The 20,823-nt window shown below is 43.1% G+C and overlaps 1 protein-coding gene across 1 annotated transcript in view; it reads right to left on the bottom strand.

Moving 5' to 3' along the window:
- The window catches only part of ZNF704 (zinc finger protein 704), a 220,115-nt gene that overhangs the window by 14,411 nt on the left and 184,881 nt on the right, over positions 1-20,823 (bottom strand). The window contains exons 5-6 of the mRNA XM_012663137.1: positions 6,138-6,238; positions 1,967-2,234 (exon numbers count right to left, since the gene is read on the bottom strand). Of these exons, the coding sequence (XP_012518591.1) occupies positions 1,967-2,234; positions 6,138-6,238 (369 nt within the window). The remainder of the gene's footprint in view (positions 1-1,966; positions 2,235-6,137; positions 6,239-20,823) is intronic.

Raw genomic sequence — 20,823 nt, 5'->3', positions numbered from 1 at the left:
GGGACTACAGGCATGAGCCACCACACCCGGCTAATTTTTTCTATATATTTTTAGTTGTCCAGATAATTTCTTTCTATTTTCTTTTAGTAGAGACGGGGTCTCGCTCTTGCTCAGGGTGGTCTCGAACTCCTGAGCTCAAACAATCCACCTGCGTCGGCCTCCCAGAGTGCTACAGGATTACAGGCGTGAGCCACCGCCCCCGGCCTTATATTTCAAAATAGCTAGAAGAAGGGACTCGAAATGTCCCTAACACACAGGTGGACATCCAAATACCCTGACTTGATCAGTACACACCCTCTGCATGTAACAAAATATTACATGTACCCCATAAATATGCACAAATATTATGTATCAATTAAAATGTTGCTGAAGAAGACTCATTGGCATGGGAAAATATTCATGATATACTAAGTAGAAAAAACAAAGCATAGTAAAAACAGTACCACAAAAAAATAGTACCACCTTTTAAAAAATGTGTATAGAGACAAGAGAACAAAATCTTGAAGGACATACAAAAAATATTAACCAAAGGGCTCTCTGCAATTAGGGATGAATTTTCATTCTTTGCTGCATTTTTAATATTTTCTATGCTGAACATTTACAGTATCTATCAACGGAAAAGTCCCAATATCATGAAAGGTCCTTCTTTTGGGAGGGACCTGCTATATCACCTAGTGTGTGTTCCAACTCTCTCATTATATAGATGAGCAAAATGACTGAATTAAGTTGGTTCAAGCCTGTGATTTCTGACCAAAGTGCAATGCTGAAAAATAAGAATTATAATAAAATTTATTGCACCAACTAATCATTAGGTTTATTCCACTGTTCTTAAGTCTGCTACATAAGTGGCTGAATTCTTCCTCTATAGGTTTAGTTTTTCTAATTACAATATATTTTCTATTGACAGTGGTTTTGTAATTGGCACCACTGGAAAGTATTTTGGCAATACATAGCAAAAGCCATAAATTGCTCAATCATATCCTCTAACTCAGTAATTACTCTTTTGAGAATTTAAAGAAAAAAAAATAAAAGCTGAAGGCACAGAACACAGAGATGTTCATAGTAGAGTTATTAATAATGGTGAAAAAACTGGATAGATTAAATACCTAACAATATGAATGATTACAATAATTTTGTGCTTCAATTTAATTGGATACTATTCAGTTATATGGAAAGGTTTTTTTATAAAACAAGGTGGGAGAACACCCTTCACAAGTATGTAAAGGAGATTTTTGAAAGTTATATAAGGTAGTTAAGAATTATGGAAAAAATGTTTTCTTAAAATTTCAATGTGTTGAGGGGGAAAAATAGGAGCTTTAACCATGTCCTGGATTTGCAGGCTTTGTCCCTATGGTTTCGTCGGACTTTAGCATGATTCAGAATCCCCAGAGAACCTGTCACGACATAGAATGCTGGGCTCCATGCCCAGCTTCTGATCCAGTAGGTCTGCAGGGGCCCAAGAATTTACATTTCTAACAAGCTCCCAGGTGATGCTGATGCTGTCGATCTGGGGAACACTGAAAACCACTACTCTAATCTGAGGGGTTTAATTACCCATTTAGAAGGCAGGGCATGAAGTCCCAGACTTGGGGTGCAGGGTGATTGTGTCATTGTGCCAAAGCTTTCCCATGCTCACCTTTTCACTTATTCTATTTTTTATTTAACACACATATATAATGTACCAGGCACCATTCTGGGGGCTTTCCAATATTAAGGATTTTAATCTTCATAACTACCTTTAAGGGACTGGATCTGCAGTCAGCACTGAGGAGTCTGAGAATAACCCACAGGGACCCCATCTGTGTGAGACCTTGGTTTCAAAAGGAGAAAAAGAAAAAGAAACGAAGCTGCTAGGCTGCAGCGTGTGGTACTGTTTTTCTACCAAGTTATCTTTTACTCACAGGCCAGACGGCTACTGCTTTTGGTCAAGGTCAAAGTGATTACTCTCACGTCCCCTGCAAGTCACCTGGTAAGCGTGGTCGGTGTGCACGAGGTAGAGGGTGGTGGGAGCTGAGCGGCTCAAGGGCGTCATCAGTTTAGTCTCGGTTTTGGCACAAGGAGTTTCTGTTCGGCTTGAATCTGGGATGGGGAAAGTAGGAGGCGAGGCCAGGGACTGGGAAGGTGAGACCGGGGCCAGGCTGCTCAGTCCTTCGGCCACTGAGTCTGTGTTGAGCTTGATCTCAGTGTAGTAAAAGTCCTCTTCTCCATCGCTGTAGTCAGAGTCCCCGACACGCCTAGCACAAAGACAGCAAAACAATCGTACTAAGCCAATCTTTGCCTTGAAATCTTGCACATTCTGTTACCTCTGTCTAGAACGCTTTTCCTCTCTCTTGTCTGCCTGGAAAACTCTTGCTTATCCTATAACACTCAACTGTCTACTTCCAGAGGAGCCTTCATGAGCTCTTAAAGCAATTCATTCATTCATTCATTCAATCAATAATTCAACAACAATTTATCGAGACTCTTATGTCCAGGCACTGTGCTAGGGTCTCCTGATATCACAGTGAACAAAGGATAGACCCTTCCCTGATGGAACTTTTAGTCTAGTGGGGGAGGCAGAAAAGGAACCCATAGAGAAATAGATATTTAATATGTCGGGTGTTGATAAGTCCCAGAAAGAAAAATTAAGCAGCAAAAGAGTGACCTTAATCAGGGAAGTGATTGGGAGGGAGGCACTATTTTAAATATTCAGGGAAAGCCCCTTGAGGAGGTGACATCTGAGCGGGGACCCGCCTAAATGAAGTGCGGGAGAGACCGTGCTGGAACCCGAGGGAAGAACATACCAGGGAAGAGGGACACGGAGCCCCTAGGTGGGCAGGCCTGGTGTTTTCCAAGAAGGCCGAGAGGCCAGAGGCTGGAGCTCAGGACACAAGGGAGCGATGAGAAGAGCGAGGACCAGGCAGAGGCCAGATCACATAGGGCTTTGTAGCCCATGGCAATGGCTTAGCTTATATTCTGAATGTGATGGGAGCCACTGGGGGTTTTGAGAAAAGAAATATCCAAATCACTATCGATACTGTCTAGAAAATAGAGGGCAGGAGGGCAAGAGCAGGAGCAAGAGCTGTTGTCAGCAATAATTCAGATGAGCACTGACGGGGCCTGGAGAGGGCCACAGCCGCAGAAGTGATGAGAAATCACGTTCTGGATGTATTTTGAAGGTTAGGAGTTAGGGCTTAACTCCTGTTAGTTCTCTGTGTTCCCTTTGAAGTGTGTTCATCCTTTAGTTAATTACTTGCCACCTTTCTGTAATTTTTTTTAACCCCTTTGTTGCCTCACTGTGACAGTGATTCTCCAGGGCTGTCTTGTTCATCTTTGTGTCACCCCACACATATCGCGGTACTTGGCATAGAGTAGATACCTATTAAATGTTGAACAAATGCATGAATGAATGAAAGAATGAAAGAAGCTGAGGTTGGAGCATAGTGATTAAGAGCATGGATTTTGGGCTTGGACTTCCTAGGATCAAATCCTGACTCTGACACTTTCTAGCTGTGTGTGTGATTTTGGCAGCCTCCACATAGCTTCCGTGCCTCAGTTTCTTTATTTGTAAAATGATTATTGTAACAATTAAGTGAATAAATATAAAGTGCTTAGAAATGTACCTGACACATAATAAGCACTATGTGTTTATTAAATAAAAATAAGGACAATGTCAGAAGGTCTTAATTTTTACTATCATCAGGAAAAGTGTCTTCTTGGGTGCTTTCAAAGTTCTTCTTCCTGAGACACGCTACATTGTACTTTTCCACAGAAAGTTTTGAGTAAAATAAAGTAACTGTCTGTAACCTCAGAAAACATTTATTACATTTGTTAATTTCTAGAGAAGAGGTGCGTATCTAACAACCTGGTCATGGGTGCATCCAGGGGTGGCAGCAGATCACTGACTCAGAACAAACTTTTCTGGATTCATGATCCCTATGTAGAACCTAAAAACAAAAATCCACCCCCTACCTCTGCCCAGGCCTTTCTGGTTTGTCCCAGCCTAGTTCATTTCCCCTGAGCTCTCAAGACTCTCAGGCTGAGGCGTCTCGGGAGGTGTCTTTGTACCATATCAGGTCTGGCGGGCTTGGCTTTCAGACCAGCATACCATCAAAGACCCCAGAGAGTGGGACGAAGAATGAGCGTCTGTTCTATTCCTGTCCCCACTTCCTTTCCAGTTAAAGGCTGGCTGAGTTGCTGCTGCTGCCAAGTGCTACTAATAGACACACAGGCCTGGGGGAAATTGTGTGTCCTACATGGGGATAAATCAGGACCAGCCCCTGGTATACAAGAACGGAGTGAGATTTAAGAGAAAAACAGTGTACTTTTTATACTGGCCAGGTGCGCACTGTAGCTACATCAGATGCAACAATGTGTCTTCTTTGGGCTTTGATATGCTTCCCTCCTCCCCTCCTCCCCCAACAGCCAATAGTCATTAAAAATGTCTCATCATCCTAGAGTCATGCAATTGAGCTCAGGGATTAAGGCAGAGGCATGTTCTCTCTTCCAGTCCAGGACAGAGCTTAGGCCCCGGGCTTCATACACACAGACTACCCGTGCAGTCCTGCTAACCCAGGCCTGTTCCTGCGTGGTGGCTGGCAGGGCTGTGAACCATAATTCACCGAGGCAATTCTAAAAGCACATCAATACGAAGGGGGTCTTAGGGAAGCAAATAAAGTGGCTGCATTTTGAATTCCACCCCCTGAGAGAGCACCCCGGGAGCTCAGAGGAAAATCATGTGATGTCGCTTACAGTCTATAAATGCATATATACAGGATGTGCTTCTGAGTGGGGCTGAATAGGATTCAATTTTCTGGGCAGGCATACTTTAAAACAAATACTGTACCTCTTGGCTATAGCTTTGGAAGTTCGTTCGAAACCTTTAAATAACTGAGTGGTTTACATTGTGAATTGTCTGGACAATGAGATTTGAGGGGAGACACTACAGGCTTTCCTTCCCTGAAGGTTTGAGGAACAGGAATGAGGGTGTTCTGCCTGCAGGTATTTCAATGTGGTATTTCTTAGACACGAAGGTGGACCCTCTGGAGCAGAAGCCCAGTCTTGCTGGGCCACATTCCAGTCCTTGATGACCTTCTGGGTGCACTGGAAGGTTCTGGTGTATCCCCAAATATCAGCCTGAAGGGTTAGAGAGGTAGATCCCTGTTTCTCTAGGTGATTAGCAACATCACCTTAGCACCTGTTTTTACCTTCTGCCTATATGACTTGTTATGGACGATGCATCTCCTAAATTTCTCCCTTGCTGGGTAAAGTGACTATTTCGTTTTATTTCTCTGCACTTATCTTGTTGAAAGGACTCTTCTGTGTCCAAGCATGCGAATGCTTGATCATGCATTTGTGTTTGCCTATGAACACTGGTGATGGCTTATGGCTTCTCAAGGTCCCTTCTAAGTCCCAGCTCCCTGGATCAGAAAGACTCAGGGTGACAGCACAAGACTGCCGGAGCATCACTGCCCCCATGGGGTGATCCCTACCCACTGTGGCTCCCAAAGATTCATTTTATCTTTCCTTTAGAAAGGTTGTTATATCATATGAGGAAAAGTGTAGATTTTTTACAAATAAAGGGCTTATTTAAGCAACAGAAAGGGATTGAACCAGATCATTTATAAGAACAGCAACAGCAGAATTGATTGGTATGATTCTTCAATCCTTCTTAGGCTATATATGCCTTTGAGGTTCAAAGTCATGAATATTCTCCATGGGAAAAATAAATGCACATTTCATTTTATAGATCATTTCAGGGGGTTCAAGGACCCCTTGAAGTCCAAACACAGATTCCAGGTGAGGAACCCCTACCCTAGTATTTTATACAAGTATCTCTCACCTACATTTCATCTTTGACCCTCACACATGACCCTGCAGAGCTGACATTATTCTCATTTTCAGAGGGAACTGGGCTCAGAGCAGTGACTCAGTAAGTAAACTTGGGAGGCTTTATGATGTTAAATCCTTGTTCTTTCCGCTGTGCCACAGTGGCCTATATCATCTGCAGTGGCCATCTTTCTGGAGGTTAGCAAGACCAAGCCATCCCAGCATCCAGAACTTTCAAGGCGCAGTGTGGTGTGCAATTTCTGAGTGCGGGTGGCCCTAGACTGAACTGACAGAGACTGCTAGCAGTTCTGAAGGGAGGGACATCTCACCCCAGATGGATGGTCCGGATGTGTTTCTGGATACCTGCCGCAGTGCTCAGCACCTTCCCACAGTTTTTCCAGAGGCATTTGAACATTACCTTCATGGAGTTCTATAAAGGGGAGAGAAAGTTACATCAACATGAAAACATGAAAACTATTTTCTTTCTGTCATCAAAACATACTTTTTCCTTCATTGGGTAAGTAATAGCTTCCCATCCTCTTGACTATAACTCAGCACACTGTTCTGGGACCCCCCCACCCCCGAGGCTGGTGAGTATCCTGGTGACCTCAGATATTTTCCCACATCCTTCATGAGAACTGAGCTCTGCTGGAATATTCCAGATCACATTCATGCCCTTTAGACTGTAAACACAGTGGCTAACATCCACTGGGAGTGTTCACTATGTGGCAGGTGCTGTTTTAGGTGTTTATCTCATTTAATCCTAAGAGATACGTGCTCTTATTAATCTCCATTTTACACGTGCATAGAGAGCTTCAGTGAAGAGCATCCGGTCAATGAACTGGCTGCTGGCAACACCGGAATACGAATCCAGGGAGTCTGGCTCCAGAAACCATCCTCTCCACCAGTACAGAATTCTACCTTCTTCAATGAGAGTCCCAGTATTTTCCAAAACAGTCCAGCACTACGATCGAGAGCACTGATTTAGGACTTATTTATCAAGTCCTCAGTGCTCTTATTTATAAAGTAGGAACATTAATAGTACCTGTCTCATAGGGTTATTGTGAGGATTAAATGAGGTCAAGGAAGTGAATCAGCAGAATGTTGACAGGAGTAACCATTTAGCCAATGGCAGCCATTACAGTATCATTATGATTATGCTTCCTGCAGTGAATTTTATAGGGAATGAGTGTTCTCCAGGGAGGTTCCTTGTCACTGGGATGCTGTCTCTTTGCTGACTGTTCCCTTGGGCTTGGTGACAGTTCCTTTCGTGTATTCACTAAGCCCCATATCCTTTTTCTCCTGGGCACACAGCTAGACCTCATTTCCCAGCCTTTTTTGCAGCCAAGTGGGCTCACGTGACTGAATTAGGGCTCATGGAATGTGGGCAGAAGTGACATTCCTCCTAAGCCTCACCCTAAACCACTTCCCAATGTCACCCCCCAGCACACTCTGTTGACTAGATGCAAAGGGCACCCAAGGATTGAGAGGGCAGCAGAACCACTAGATGAGGGGCTCTTAATCTTTTGTTTGCCATGAACCCTTTCAGAAGTCTGGTGAAACCTATGGACCCTTGCTCAAAATAGTGTTTTTAATGTTTAAAATACATAAATTACAAAGAAAAGTAAGTATATTGAAATACAGTTGTAAAAACATTAATGATATTTTGTGATATGGCAATATGTGTACTCTCTAACAGACTAAATAACAAGACCTTGAAGTGGGTCTACTATCATAATTTCAAAGTAATGTTAAGCATAAATGATATTTCATGACAGCTACTAAAATTATGTGGTATGAAATATCTATGATTTCTATTGGGATTAAAGTCATACATAGGTGGTGCTATTATTATTACAGATTGATGCCTTCAATCATAATTGCAGGAAACGTTAAATTACAGTTAAAAGGTTGGTGACAATAAGGATATACATTTTCCCTCCATCCAAGTTCACAGACCCCCTGAATTTTGTGCCTCCCTTTGGGGATCTGTGGACTCCAGGATAAGAACCCCCACACCAGAAGGAGGAGCATGGGTCCCTGGAGAGCTGTTTGGAGCAGAGACACCCCACCTCCTTCTTCATCCCCACTGACCCGACTGGATTGTGACATAAGAAATAAATAAACCTTTGTTGCATTTAAGCTACTGAGTTGTTCTGACAGTAAGCCTATCCTGACTGACAAACATAGCAGCGGTGACACCTTCCCTCAACTGATGGAACTGATGTAGCTTGGTTTACGTGTCTAGTAGGATTTCTGCCATCGAGTACTTGCAGTTCCCACCGTCATATTCCCAGTTCTCCAAAGCGATCATTTACACATTTAGAAGGCGACTTATCTGGCTATTACTGTTGGTATCAATATCCAGATGACTTATCTCCCACTGACGACTTTCTCTAGGTTTCTGAATTGAAAAAGGCACTTGGAAACTTCCAGAATTAAGGAGTATCTGTGTGTTAGTGAATGGGCGCTTTTAGCATGGCAAGCAGAGGACAGAGCCTGGCAGCACGTTGCTGCAGTCTGCTAGAGCAGGTCACTGACAATGTAAACAGCCCACCGTCCCTGTGAGATTCGTGAGCCCGGTGGCCTGCTGTGACCCAGAGGCTCTGCCCGGGCCCTGGCATTCACAGCAACCTCGCTGTTCCTCCTGCAGCGCCTGGCACCACACTCAGCTCAGCGATGCTCCCCTGCAACGTGTGGCGTCGAGCTGTAGGAGCCGGAGCTACAAGAAGCTAGAGCTGAAGCTCTTAGAGGGATGTGAAGACTGAGAAACAAAGATGCAATTAGGAGACTTTATAATACATGATCCTGGTGAGTCTGAGTTTATTCTAAGGAGACAGCTCATAAGTTTCAGGCTCCCTGATCTCCCTGGGCCACTGATCTAAACATAAAGGATGTAAGATGAGCCAGAAAGGGTGATTTAAATCCCATCCCCAACCTCCAAGGTTCACAAAAAGGAATCCTGCTTGATGTTTTTAATTCAAAGCATTATTTTATTTAAAGCATATAACCTAACACTATTATCTTAGGCCCTTTTGTGTTGCTCTAAAGGAATACCTGAGGCTGAGCAATTTGTAAAGGAAAGAGGTTTGTTTAGCTCCCGGTTCTGCAGGCTGTATAAGTAGCATGGTGCCCGCATCTGCTTGGTTTCTGGTGGGGGCTTTTGAGTGAGTCAAATCATGGAGGAGGAGGTTAAAAGGGAAGCAGGAATGTGTGAAGAGAGACCAAACCTAAGGGGGTGTCCTAGCTTTATGACAACCCACTCTCCTGGGAATTAATCCATTCCCCCAACAACCCCACGAGAACCAATCCAGACCCATGAGAGCAAGAACTCACTCATTACCAGGGAGGGTGGATCCTCCCGACACCACCACATTGGTGATCAAATTTCAACCTGAGGCTTGGTGGGGACAAACCAACGCCATCAAACCATGGAAAATATTAATGAACAAATCCTTACACTAGGAATGCTTTCTGCCCATTTTTCAAGTAATGGAACTACAGTATAGAAAATATCTTCCACTTAAGGGAATTAATGACTTAAACTAAAATGACAGGTACCTGATAGTCCAAGTGTCTGTCTGGAAATGAAGTCATGATAGATGAAAATACTTCTTGGTTCATTCCTAACCCTTTTGCTGATGACATTCTTTCATTCATTAAACTAAATATATATTTAGCAAGGAACACTAGGTGCTGGGGATAGAGAACAAAAAAAGAAAAGTGGCCGCTCTCTAGAAACTGAAATTCTTGTTGGGGAGAGATAGAAATTCTAATGATGACCATTTCAGATATGGCATGAGGCCTTTAGAAGGTGACTTTTCAGCTGGGACCTGAAGGTTGGAAAAGGAGTCAGTCAAGCTAAGAGCTAGAGTATTGGAGATAGAGTGAAGAGTTAAATGCCTTTAACCCGCATTTGGGTGAGGCGAAGACATAAAGTGTAACTATAATGTTTGTACCCTCACAAAACCCTGGAATAATAAATAAATTAAAAAAAAAAAAAGAGTTAAATGCAAAGGCCTGCGACGAGAAAGAACGTGGCATGTCGGAGGGCCAGAAAGAAGGATCGTGTGTTCAGCATGAAATGAGGGAGGGAGCGATCTTTTTGAGACAAGGTGGAAAGGCAGGGCCAGACCATGTGGGGTTTGTAGGTAAAGAATTTGGATTTTATCCTAAAATAAGAGAGAAGTTACTGAAGGAGAGGAGTGACACTATACAATTTAGGTTTTTAAAACATATTACTCGTCTAGGGGAAGACAGAAAATAAGGTCACCAGTGTAGATGCTACTGTAGGTTAGAGGAGATGGTGCCTTAGAAGGTTTGGGCAGCAAGGATGGAGAAAAGTAGACATATTCTAGACACATATTGGAGGCAGATCCAACAGTACTTGCTGTTGGGTTGAATATGAAGAATGATAAAAGGGTTGGTATTAAAAATGACTTCTATGTTTTAGGTTTGAATGACTGGGTGAATTGTGGTTCTATTTTGGATATGTTAACGTACTGCCATCGAGTACGTGCAATTCCCACTGTCATATTCCCGGTTTTCCAAAGCAATCATTTACACATTTAGAAGGCGACTTATCTGGCTATTACTGCTGGTATCAGTATCCAGATGACTTTTCTAGATAGCCACTCCCACTGAAGACTTTCTCTAGGTTTCTGAATTGAAAAAGGCACTTGGAAACTTCCAGAATTAAGGAGTATTTTGAGATACCTATCACATATCAAAAGGAGGTAGCAAGCAGGACACTGGATACATGAGCGTGGAATCAGGGAAAGTCAGGCTGGAGATATAAATTTGGAGTTAGGAACTGAAGGAGCATTTAAGACATGATGGGCTCCAGATGAGACCATCTAGGGAAAAATGTAGCTAGAGATGATTAGAGGGCTCAGGACACTGCAGCATCCAGTATTTTATGTTGGAGATTTAGAAGGAACAGTCAGAAGTAATCAGGACAGTTTGGGATTAAAAGCACAAACAGAAGAAAGTGTGTCAGGAAGGAAGATGTGACCAACTGCGTTGATGACTGGGACGTACCCCTTGGGGTCAGTATTCGGAGGCTGCTGGTGGCCCATGGCAGCAGGTCTTCCAGAGTGGTGGGAATGGAAGTCAGACTGGCAGGGACTGAAGAGGAAGTGGGATGTAAGGAAATGGATCGAGTAAGTGCCAACGTTTTCAAGTTTTGCTGATCTACGAGCATCCAAGGGAGGGTTTATAAAGATGAGTGATACTAAAGGAAGTTTTCATGCTGATGGGAACGACTGCAAAGACAGGGAGAAGCTGAAGGTGCAGTAGAAATGTGGATGGAACTATAGGAGGCGGGAGGAGAGCAGTGCTCACGCCCACCGCACAGGCGGAGGGGCCACCTTGGACCAGACAGGACGGTTCTCCACTAGAAAAGGAGGGAAACCAGATGGTGGCTGCAGATGCCGTTAGCTTGCTGATTTAGTGCAGGAGGAGAAAAAGGCGTCCTGTCTGAATGCTTCTAATTTTCTAGTGAGGTAGGAAGTGAGGTCAAAGCCAGGGACAAGGAGGGGAAGCTGTGCGTGAGGTTTGAGGAGACCTGAGAAGGATGCCATAGTTGCCTTAGAGAGTGGGGAAGGAACGGGCAAAGCACAGGATACTATTTCCATATTCGTAATGGGAAATACGACTCCAAAAAGTCATGAGACTTACCCAGTGTCATTTGATGGTTCTTACCAGTCAGTTAGATGTAGGCTTTCATAACTGTTATTTTTTACACAAAATATAAAGCCAAATTCTTTGTACATCAGGAATTTTTTAAGGCCTCAAACTGCTGATTGCTTTAGGAAATGACAATCACAGTGGTATTTTTGTGCCATAACAAATATTATTTATAAGATTACTGTTCCTCACCCTTGTAATAATATATCAAGCATTTGTTTTTTTTTTTTTTTAAAGCTGATAAGTAGTAAAGCTTGGTTCTAATTATAGAAAAATAAATGTCACTGGTTCAACTCCTTTCCTTAGTTCTCGTTCATTAGTTCAAGTAAACGGTATAGAAGTATCAAACCTCCAAATTCAGTGAAGCTGCCCAATGTCCTCTAAGTCCTTTCTAGTTAGTATAACTATCAACTGCAATTGTTTATCCCCTCCTCAATCACACATAACCTTCCTTGAGCCCTAACAAGGGCTCCAAAGGAAATCTGTTGCCCAAAGAAAATTCGGTACTGGATATGAAGAAAAATGATGAACTTTGCCTCCTTTTTTTTCTTCTTTTTTCTCTTTTGCTGGGTTTTCAAGAGGCAAGTTGGGGATAGATTAAGTAGTTTTTATTGTAGCACAGTGTGCATTTTAAGAGCAGGAACCCCGACTTCTTGCCCAGCGTGCTTTCCCCGTGACTAAACAGTGTCTGGATCAATAAGCATTTGTTACGCTCAACCTCAGGAAAGTTGTGTTTTGGGGCCCAAAGAGATAAGCCATATTTGAGACATCTCAATTTATTTAAGCATTTTGTGAAATTTGCTTAGTATATGATGCTGTGTTCAAAGAATGTTTGTCAGAAAAGATTATTCTACAGAATTTGTATTTCCCAGCACGATTAACACTTGCTTATCTTACCTGGCTATAAATTAACTTCCCAGAGAAGGTCCACGGTGATGCCCTGCATGGCAGGGACTGAATTATAGACAGTTTTCTCTTCACTCTATATAGTATATTTCTCTTCCAACCTTACGTACCCTGTACTGGTAGCTACTTGAAGAAGGTCTAAATTCACCAGAAGAGAATGGAAAACCTGCTACAGGAGAAGCTATTGTCCAATTTTTGATGACTTGGGTCATTAGCATAAGCGATGAGAAGGCAACATTGCATTCCAGAGGTACAGCCAGAGAAAGTTCCTGTTGATTTGCAAGGCAGTTGCAAATAGGGACTCAGAAACATAATTGCATATAGTGGGCAGACCATAAACTGATTTTGGGAGGCGGCACTCCCTAAAATCTTTCACAGATGGGAAGCTCTGCTTTCTACTCTACCTCTTCCTTTTGACATTCCTTTAGAATAATACATCTCACACTTATTATCCTATTTAATATCAACCTATCAGAGCTCTGTCCTTGTAATTTACTCATGCAGAGATAACTTTCATTACTAAATTTGGGGGCAATACAGATTAAAAGCTTCTGAAATGCCTATAACAACTTTGACAATTCAACTTTTAGGAATCTATCCAAATAATGCAAAATGCCTGCAAAAATATGTATATATTCATCACGCTGATGTTTTTAGACTACGGACAAATTAGAAATAACCTTGAGGGTGACAACAGGAGATTAGTTCGATTAATTTCATGTAACTAAATATTAAGCAACCTTAAAAATGAAATTGTAAGAAAAGCTTCTTTGATGTGAAAAGTTCCCATCTATAAAGAGAATGACTGATACCTCTATCTGACCTTATAGGTCCACACTGCCCCTTTCTGTGCCAGAGTCGGCACCCCAGGAGTTGACCTTTTGCACTGCATCCGTGGGTCCCCTTGCCCACGGATTTATGGTTGGATTTGGCCAAAGGGAGGCACCGATAGGAGGCTGGGAGGCCAAAGAGATTGGAAAGCAGGAGAGTATTGATTCCTTCTGACCCACTTTCTGCTAGGCCTGAAGTGAGCAGTGGCTACATTTCTCCTCTAAAAGCCACCATTTCTGTTGGGTGACCTCCCCCATGGCTATATTTCCAGAGTCTCAGTAACGTTCTGGGTTCTGGAAAGCCCTCCCTTTACTTACCTCTTCAGGCTTAGGAATGGTAACGACCTTCCCCGGTTGTTAGCCCCTGGGGTACTGCACCACCCCTGCTGCTCACCCCTCCCCTCCCTGTACCTTTGCAAAGGGTCTCTTCACTAAACCCTTCTCAGGCACTCCATTGGAGGGCGCCACCTGCTCCCTGCCAGGACCTTGACTGATATAGGGGAAAAGCAGGTTATAAAAGAATATGAGTAACATAATCTTTTTTGGGGAGGAATAAGTAATACAAAGAAAAATATATCACTGCATGCATGGTGGAAATACTGCAGAGTGGCATTTACGTTAATTTCCAAATTTAAAAATTATCTTATTTTTAACTTAAAAAGTTATTTCTTTAAAAAATACTGACTTGACTAATATTGCCTGACTAACTTTGGGAATAAAAGTATATACTAGCAGGGTTATCTCAACTTTAATGAAATCAAGCAGCTTCTCTCTACATAGGCCAAGGATGTTCTTGCATCAAAGCATGAGACCTGCCTATGAAATGGTAGTTTAGTTTAACTTTTCAACGTTCCCTAACTACATCCAGTTGAAACAAATCCTTTGTCTACAGACAGACTACTTGCTGTTACACTAAAGGAAAGCAAGCCATGGGAGGAGGAGAACATGAAAAAATAGCTAAATAAACAACGCCCAGATTGCCACATGGGTCCAAGCTCGCCCAAGGAAGCCAAACCAAGCAAAGTTGCTGGCAGAGTTGCAGCAGCCAAGTCTGAACGGGCCCATCTGTGCTTCAACCCTGGCTTCTCCTCACGGCTCTAACAGATGTTCACAAAGCCGGAATGTCCACAAGCGCATGGAACAGCTGAAAATTCACCCCTAATGGAAAGCACTTCTGAACACCAAAGCCAATGTCAGCAAAGATTTGAAGTCTAACAGAATGGTCTTCTTCATGTAAAGCAGAGGAGGTGGAGGAAGGGTAGGAGGAGGCCACTGTTGATTGGGAACCACTCCGTGCCTGGCCCCGTGCTAGGAACTTCCACACATTTACCTTTGTTTAACATTCACGACCATCCCCGGAGCTAAAGCTCTGGGCAGTAGCAAGCAGTTGCAGGCAGACTCGGGGTATCTCACATATGCCCAGTGTGAGATGCATGGCAGCTCCCAGCCAAGCTCTTTAGAGTCACCCAACTTCGTGCTGTGGGCTACAGTGCTTGGCAGAGATTCTTCACCTTTGCAGCAGCTTCCGGGCTGTCTCTGAGAGCAACTGCTCTGGGGCAACAGGCTGAGATCTCTGACCACGGCTTCCCTGATCTTCTCTCTGCATGCCCTTCTAACAGCAAGACTCGATCCTTTTCAAATGGTTTCATACTTGGAATACATGGAGTAGCTTCTATCTTCCTGCCAGCACCCAGACTGATACTAAGGACTGACAAGATGGCTGCTGAAGGTTACCTTTAGTTCTAAGAGTAGAAACATGGCTGGATTTTTGAAGAATTATATAACATGCCTATACCATATAAGTCCAATTAAAGCTATATTCCAGAAGGTAGGTACATGAACATCACTTTAGCACACAGCAGCCTGGGGTTAATATCATGTTCTAAAGCACTTGAGAAGATCTTCAGGTTTTTTTTTCGGTATAGCAATTGAGGTGTGTGTATGTGCACGTACGTGCATGTTGGAGTAGGGGGTGGATGCTTATACACCCAAGTCTCCCCAGGGAGGACAAGGGCCTTGAAGGACAAAGAAGGTCCAATTACTCTGTGCAGATGAGTTAGCTGCACTACACACACGTCCCCAGCCTGTCCCGTGGGAACTCACATCCCCTGGCAGAGGTTCCAATGGCTCTTTCAGGATCAAGAGGTCTATTCAGACCCTTGGCAGTGCCAAGAGATTAATAAACTGGTGTATTTAAAAATGAGTAACTGCCTAGAAGCTGGTAGAGGTTCCAGTTCTTTCCTTAACTGAGAAAGCAGCTATATACATGTTATCTCTTTGGGCTTTATGTCTTTATTTGTAAAATGAGAGGACTGAAGAAGATTAGAGGTTTTGGATCTTCAAGATGTGTGGGGCTAAGTAATGGGTGAATTCAAATGTGCACCAAACCCAGATTAAAATTCTCTCACCCACATGAACTGTGTATAGATGCTGTGGAGAAAAGTAAATAGAAAAATAACAAAAAAGATTTTTATAAATGGGATAACAGAGAACATACTCTCTTGTGTCTGGCTTTTTTCCCTCAGCATAATGTTTTTGAGATTCATTGATTGTTTTGTGTGTCAGTGGTTTGCTCCCTTTTATTGTGGTATAGCAGCCCATTGTATGAACAGACCACATTTGCTTATCCAGCTACCTGGTGATGGACATTTGGGTTGCTTCCAGACTGGGGGATAATGAATGAAGCTGTTATAAACATTTGTCTGCAAGTCTTTTTGTGGACATGTGTTTTCTTATCTCTTAGGTAAATATATACCTAAGAGTGGAATTTCTGGGTCATATGGTAAGCATATATTTAACTTTGTAAGAAACTGCCAAACTGTTTTACAAAGTGGTTGTACCGATTTACATTTCCACCAGCAATGAATGAGTTCCTGTTGCCAACACTTGGTATTTTGTACACCAAAAATACACACTGTATGATTCCATTTACTTGAAGTTCTACAACAGGCAACTTTAATCTATAGTGATGGAAGTCAGACCAGTGGTCACCATTTGGGGTGGAGGGTGCCTTTGAGCGCAGAGGGTCCCGAGGAGTGCTGACCTTGATAGAGTGGCGATTATTCAGGTAGAGACATTAGTCAAAACTCATGGAACTGTACACTTAAAATGGGTTCATTGTATGGTGTGAAAAATTATACCTAAATAAAGTTGATTTAAAACCATTTCTGTAACAATAACAAAAGGATTCCTGAATTAATAGAAATCCCTAGTCACTCTGCGTTTTCTCAATCGATGTATTCTCAAAGTGCATCTCATATTTGGGGACACCTGCACATTTCTAGACATGACTGAGTTGTTCTCTAACTTGGAAAGATCGAGCCTGGGCTAGAAAATTCTGAAGTCCTTTGAACACCAATGTTCCGGTACCTATACATCGCATGGCAGGTTATTCTGAGATCCTGTTGCTACATTGTCTCGATTTCTCTCTTCTCTACCCTCAGTCCTCTCTATGAGGCCAATCGGCTCCCCTGCTCGGCTGACGACGCTGTGTCATCACCATGAAATCAGTGCAGTTGACCCAGGCTGCTGTTCTGAGCACCGCCCTCCCCAGCAGTTCTAACAGATGGCTCTATTTCTGGAGACGCAGTTCTTGCAGGAGGCATTCTGCTCAAAATTAGTGGGTTAGGAATTAAGTCAGCGGAGAGACTGGCAACATGCTTATTCGTGCAGGCTTTACGAGTTTGTTTTCTTTTCGGAGCAGTCATTCACAATTTAAAGTGATTCATTGCTTTTTGGTTCTGAAAGATGGAAAATGCAGAGTGGAGCAAATGATTAATTCATTGTTTACTACTCTACAACTATTCCTGAAGCACCTTATGTTAACTCAGTGCTTTCTTCTCTGGCTTGAGGTTCTCCCCAGTATATAGGTAGAACTGGTCATGGTCAAAACACTTGTGAAGTCAATGAAAAGGGCAAAGGCTGGAATTTAGTAACTGCCCTTGAGGTGTTGCTGCTGATGTTCTGAAATGTGGAGTCCTGAGTCAAGTTTCCTTGTATGCCCCCAATTTCTGCTACTGTCACTGCTGTGCTCACCCAGTGCATTTTATGGGGGCCTCTCAATGCATGTCCAAACGCGTGCAGCGTGGCTGGGGGCTCCAGAGTCATCCTGAGCCACTGTGGCATTGGCACAGTCAATGTGGGTCAGGGTGGAGGGTGGAGGCAAGCACCCCCTTCTCTCCACACCCATGCTTCTGAGATTTCCAATTCAGGCAGTTGCCAAATGGGTCAAAAAAAAGAAAGTATTAGCAGCTAACATTTATTGCTCTTCACATGTCATCCCAAATAATCTTCGTAACAGCCACATCAATATGGTGCCACCATTGTCCATATCTTACCTATGAGGGAACTGAGAGAGGCAGTTAACTTGCTTAAGGTAACTTGCTTAAGGTCACATAAGTGACCTTGCAGGTAACTTGCTTAAGGTCACATAAGTGCTGGAGCTGGCATGCCAATTTCAGAATGCACAGAATCCAGAATCTGACAGAATCAGGAATCTGGCATGGAAAAGAGCACATCAATAATTACTTATCAGCATTCCTTGATTTTCTAGAGGTCTTGTGGAATTGATGGTTATCTCTTGGCCTTCCACAAAATTCATTTCTCCCACTGACACCTGGAGTGGCTGTATTTAGGGTCACTGCATCACCTTGTGGTCATGATGGGAACTGCACCTCCCCAAAGTCAAGAGTCCTGGCTCACACATCTGGGGTTTTCTCTGAGCTTGGAAGTTCTGTCAGTCCGTCTTGAAATCCCAGAGGAAAGATTCTGCTAGAACTGGGATTGACACAGTTGTCCAGCGACCTCCAAAGTTGGGAGAGAGAAGGCTTTCATGTCCCTTCTCACATTCTCACCTGCTTTGGCCGCAGGTTCTCCTAAGAGCGATGGATGCTTCATGCAGGAAGTGAGCCCTCCAGCAGACAGTCTGGAGTTCCTGTCTCGGCTCTCAATTTCTTTCTGAACCTTCTGCACTCTGCTCCCTCCTGCCATCATGTAGTGTTGGCTGTAGCTGTGTCTGATTAGTTTCCCTCCACGTTACTCTCCTCTGTGGGCAGAGAGACACGTGGATTCTTTGAATCAACTTGCCTGAGGAAAGTTTCCTCTTTGCTCCTTCAGCTACGCTGATCTTATCTCTGCCACATGATCAGTTACACAACCCTGGACAATTCACATAATCTCAGTGACCCTCTTCTGCAAAATGGGGATAGGAATATGGATTTTGGTGATGATTAAATGAAAGGCTGCATTTAAAAGCATTTGGTAAACTGTAACTAAATATGTAAATATAGCGATTATCAGCAAATCTTCCTTCCTCACTACTGATAGTAAGAGATAATGTCTCCTCTATGCAATGCGCCTCACATTCTCATCTTTACGTAAGTGGAGCATGGATCTCCGTAAGAGGTTGGAGTGGGTGTCTGTGTGTGTATGTCTGGGGGAGGCAGGAGAAGAGATATGATAGCTTCCACAAGGAGGAGGAAGATCAGGATCATTGCTTCATAGTCAGACACAGGCAAGGCCCCTCCTCCGTGGCTCAGAGGTCCTAAACTGTCTATTAAAATGTTGCCACATTCCAGTACTTATGATCACATTTAATCTTCATGATTGTGCTGAGAGAGATGTAATAATACCTGTTTGCCTGTTTTAAAGATGAAGAAGCTGATGATCAGAGAGGTGAAATGATTTTCTGAGGTTCTCAGGACAGCAGAGATGAGTCAAGAATGTGGAGTTTTTTGTTTTTTTTTTTTTTGAGACAGAGTCTCACTGTGTTGCCCGGGCTAGAGTGCCGTGGCATCATCCTAGCTCACAGCAACCTCAAACTCCTGGGCTCAAGCAATCCTTCTCCCTCAGCCTCCCGAGTAGCTGGGACTACAGGTATGCACCACCATGCCCGGCTAATTTTTTCTATATATTTTTAGTTGTCCGATTAATTTCTTTCTATTTTTAGTAGAGACGGGGTCTCGCTCTTGCTCAGGCTGGTTTCGAACTCCTGAGCTCAAACAATCCGCCCGCCTCGGCCTCCCAGAGTGCTAGGATTACAGGCGTAAGCCACCGCGCCCGGCTGAATGTGGAGTTTTTGATTTCCAATCAGGGCACCTTAATTTACCATATGTCTTATTATCTCTCTATGACATAGAATAGAAGCTTCCAAGCTTTTTTGATGATGAGCCACAGTAAGAAATACATTTTTCACACTACACACTCACTCATAAGTATACAACTGAAACAAAAACATCAAGGAACAGTACTTTACCCTTATCATGTACAATGCACTTCATTCTGTCCTATTAATTAAAGAGTGCTGTTTACAACTCATTAAATTCATTCACAACCCACTAGTGGATTGAGCCTTAACAGTTTGGAAAACATTGATCTAGAAGGTTCTCTAACAATCCCCACAGAACATGTGACCATCACAATCGCTCATGGTTTCAAATGGATATTATGAATTTAAGGGAATGGAGAGGAAAATAATGAACTCAGGAAGTTCTACCAACTGGAACATAGTGTCTGGTTTAAGCAAATTAACTCTTAGAAATATTCTGAAACATGATTTTTAAAGAACTCTAAAATAAGTGTATTTTGGTTACTGTGTTCTACCACATCATGGACACAGCACTTGTCACTCAGGATTATCACTGCCTCTGTACACATCAGTCTCCACCCACCCCACTTGCTACGCCTTAAAGGAAGGAGCTATACCGTATTCTTAGGGCAATAAGCATTTTGCCTGATGCTCAGTAAATATTGATTCACTTATTAATAATAAATAAAAACTGATTAGCAACAGTCTCACTTTCTTGTTATTTTCACTATTCAAAGTAACTTTAAGTTCAAAAGACCAAGGCAACAACTTGGTCTGTGTACAAATCACGCACTAAAAATTAGGAGCCATGAGCTTCACCCTACTGGTATCACCCTTGGGAAGTCCAGAGCCTGAACCAAAGAGAAGTCATAAAGAAGGAAGGATAAACACAGTTCTTATGCATTCATTCATTCCTACTATCCAGCTCTTGTGGAGTAGAACTGTGCCCTTCAAATAAATGCCACTTCTTTTCCTTTGGTGACTAGCCTATCTCCTAATTTAGTTAAAGCCTGTGGACCTTTAATGAGGCTGACTAATGCAACCTAATTGTAATGTAAGAGTGTGATTGTGGGCTCAGCCGCTACATTAAAAATGCAGGGTTGTGACAGGTTTTCAGCAATGTACCTTAAAAACACTGGGGCTGCCTGTGATGTGAGTCCTTGCCACAACACTGGGCCATGCTTGGTGAGAATCAGGACTACGCATTCAGATAACCCCAGAGAGAAAGTCTCTGCAGCCTGAAGCAACAGGATAAGACTTCAGGTCCACGCTGCTGTCCCGCCTGCAGGTGCCCACAGATACAAGTGCCAACCTCTCTCCCTGATTGGGCTGCATCCCCGGGGACCCACAGGATTTCAGAATAACTCCAGCCCCTCTGCACGATGAACTGGTGTGAAACAGCAACTCTTCAGGTCGCTGCCTCTGGGAAGGGCAGCGGACTACATTAATGTCTTCTTCTCTGGACAAAAAATGTTGGCCCTTATTCCCATGGACACACCCAGGAGG

Source organism: Propithecus coquereli, unplaced genomic scaffold (assembly GCF_000956105.1).
Source record: "Propithecus coquereli isolate 6110/MARCELLA unplaced genomic scaffold, Pcoq_1.0 Scaffold8, whole genome shotgun sequence".
NCBI classification, from domain to species: Eukaryota; Metazoa; Chordata; class Mammalia; order Primates; family Indriidae; genus Propithecus; species Propithecus coquereli.
This window is presented reverse-complemented; position numbering and strand designations above follow the sequence as displayed.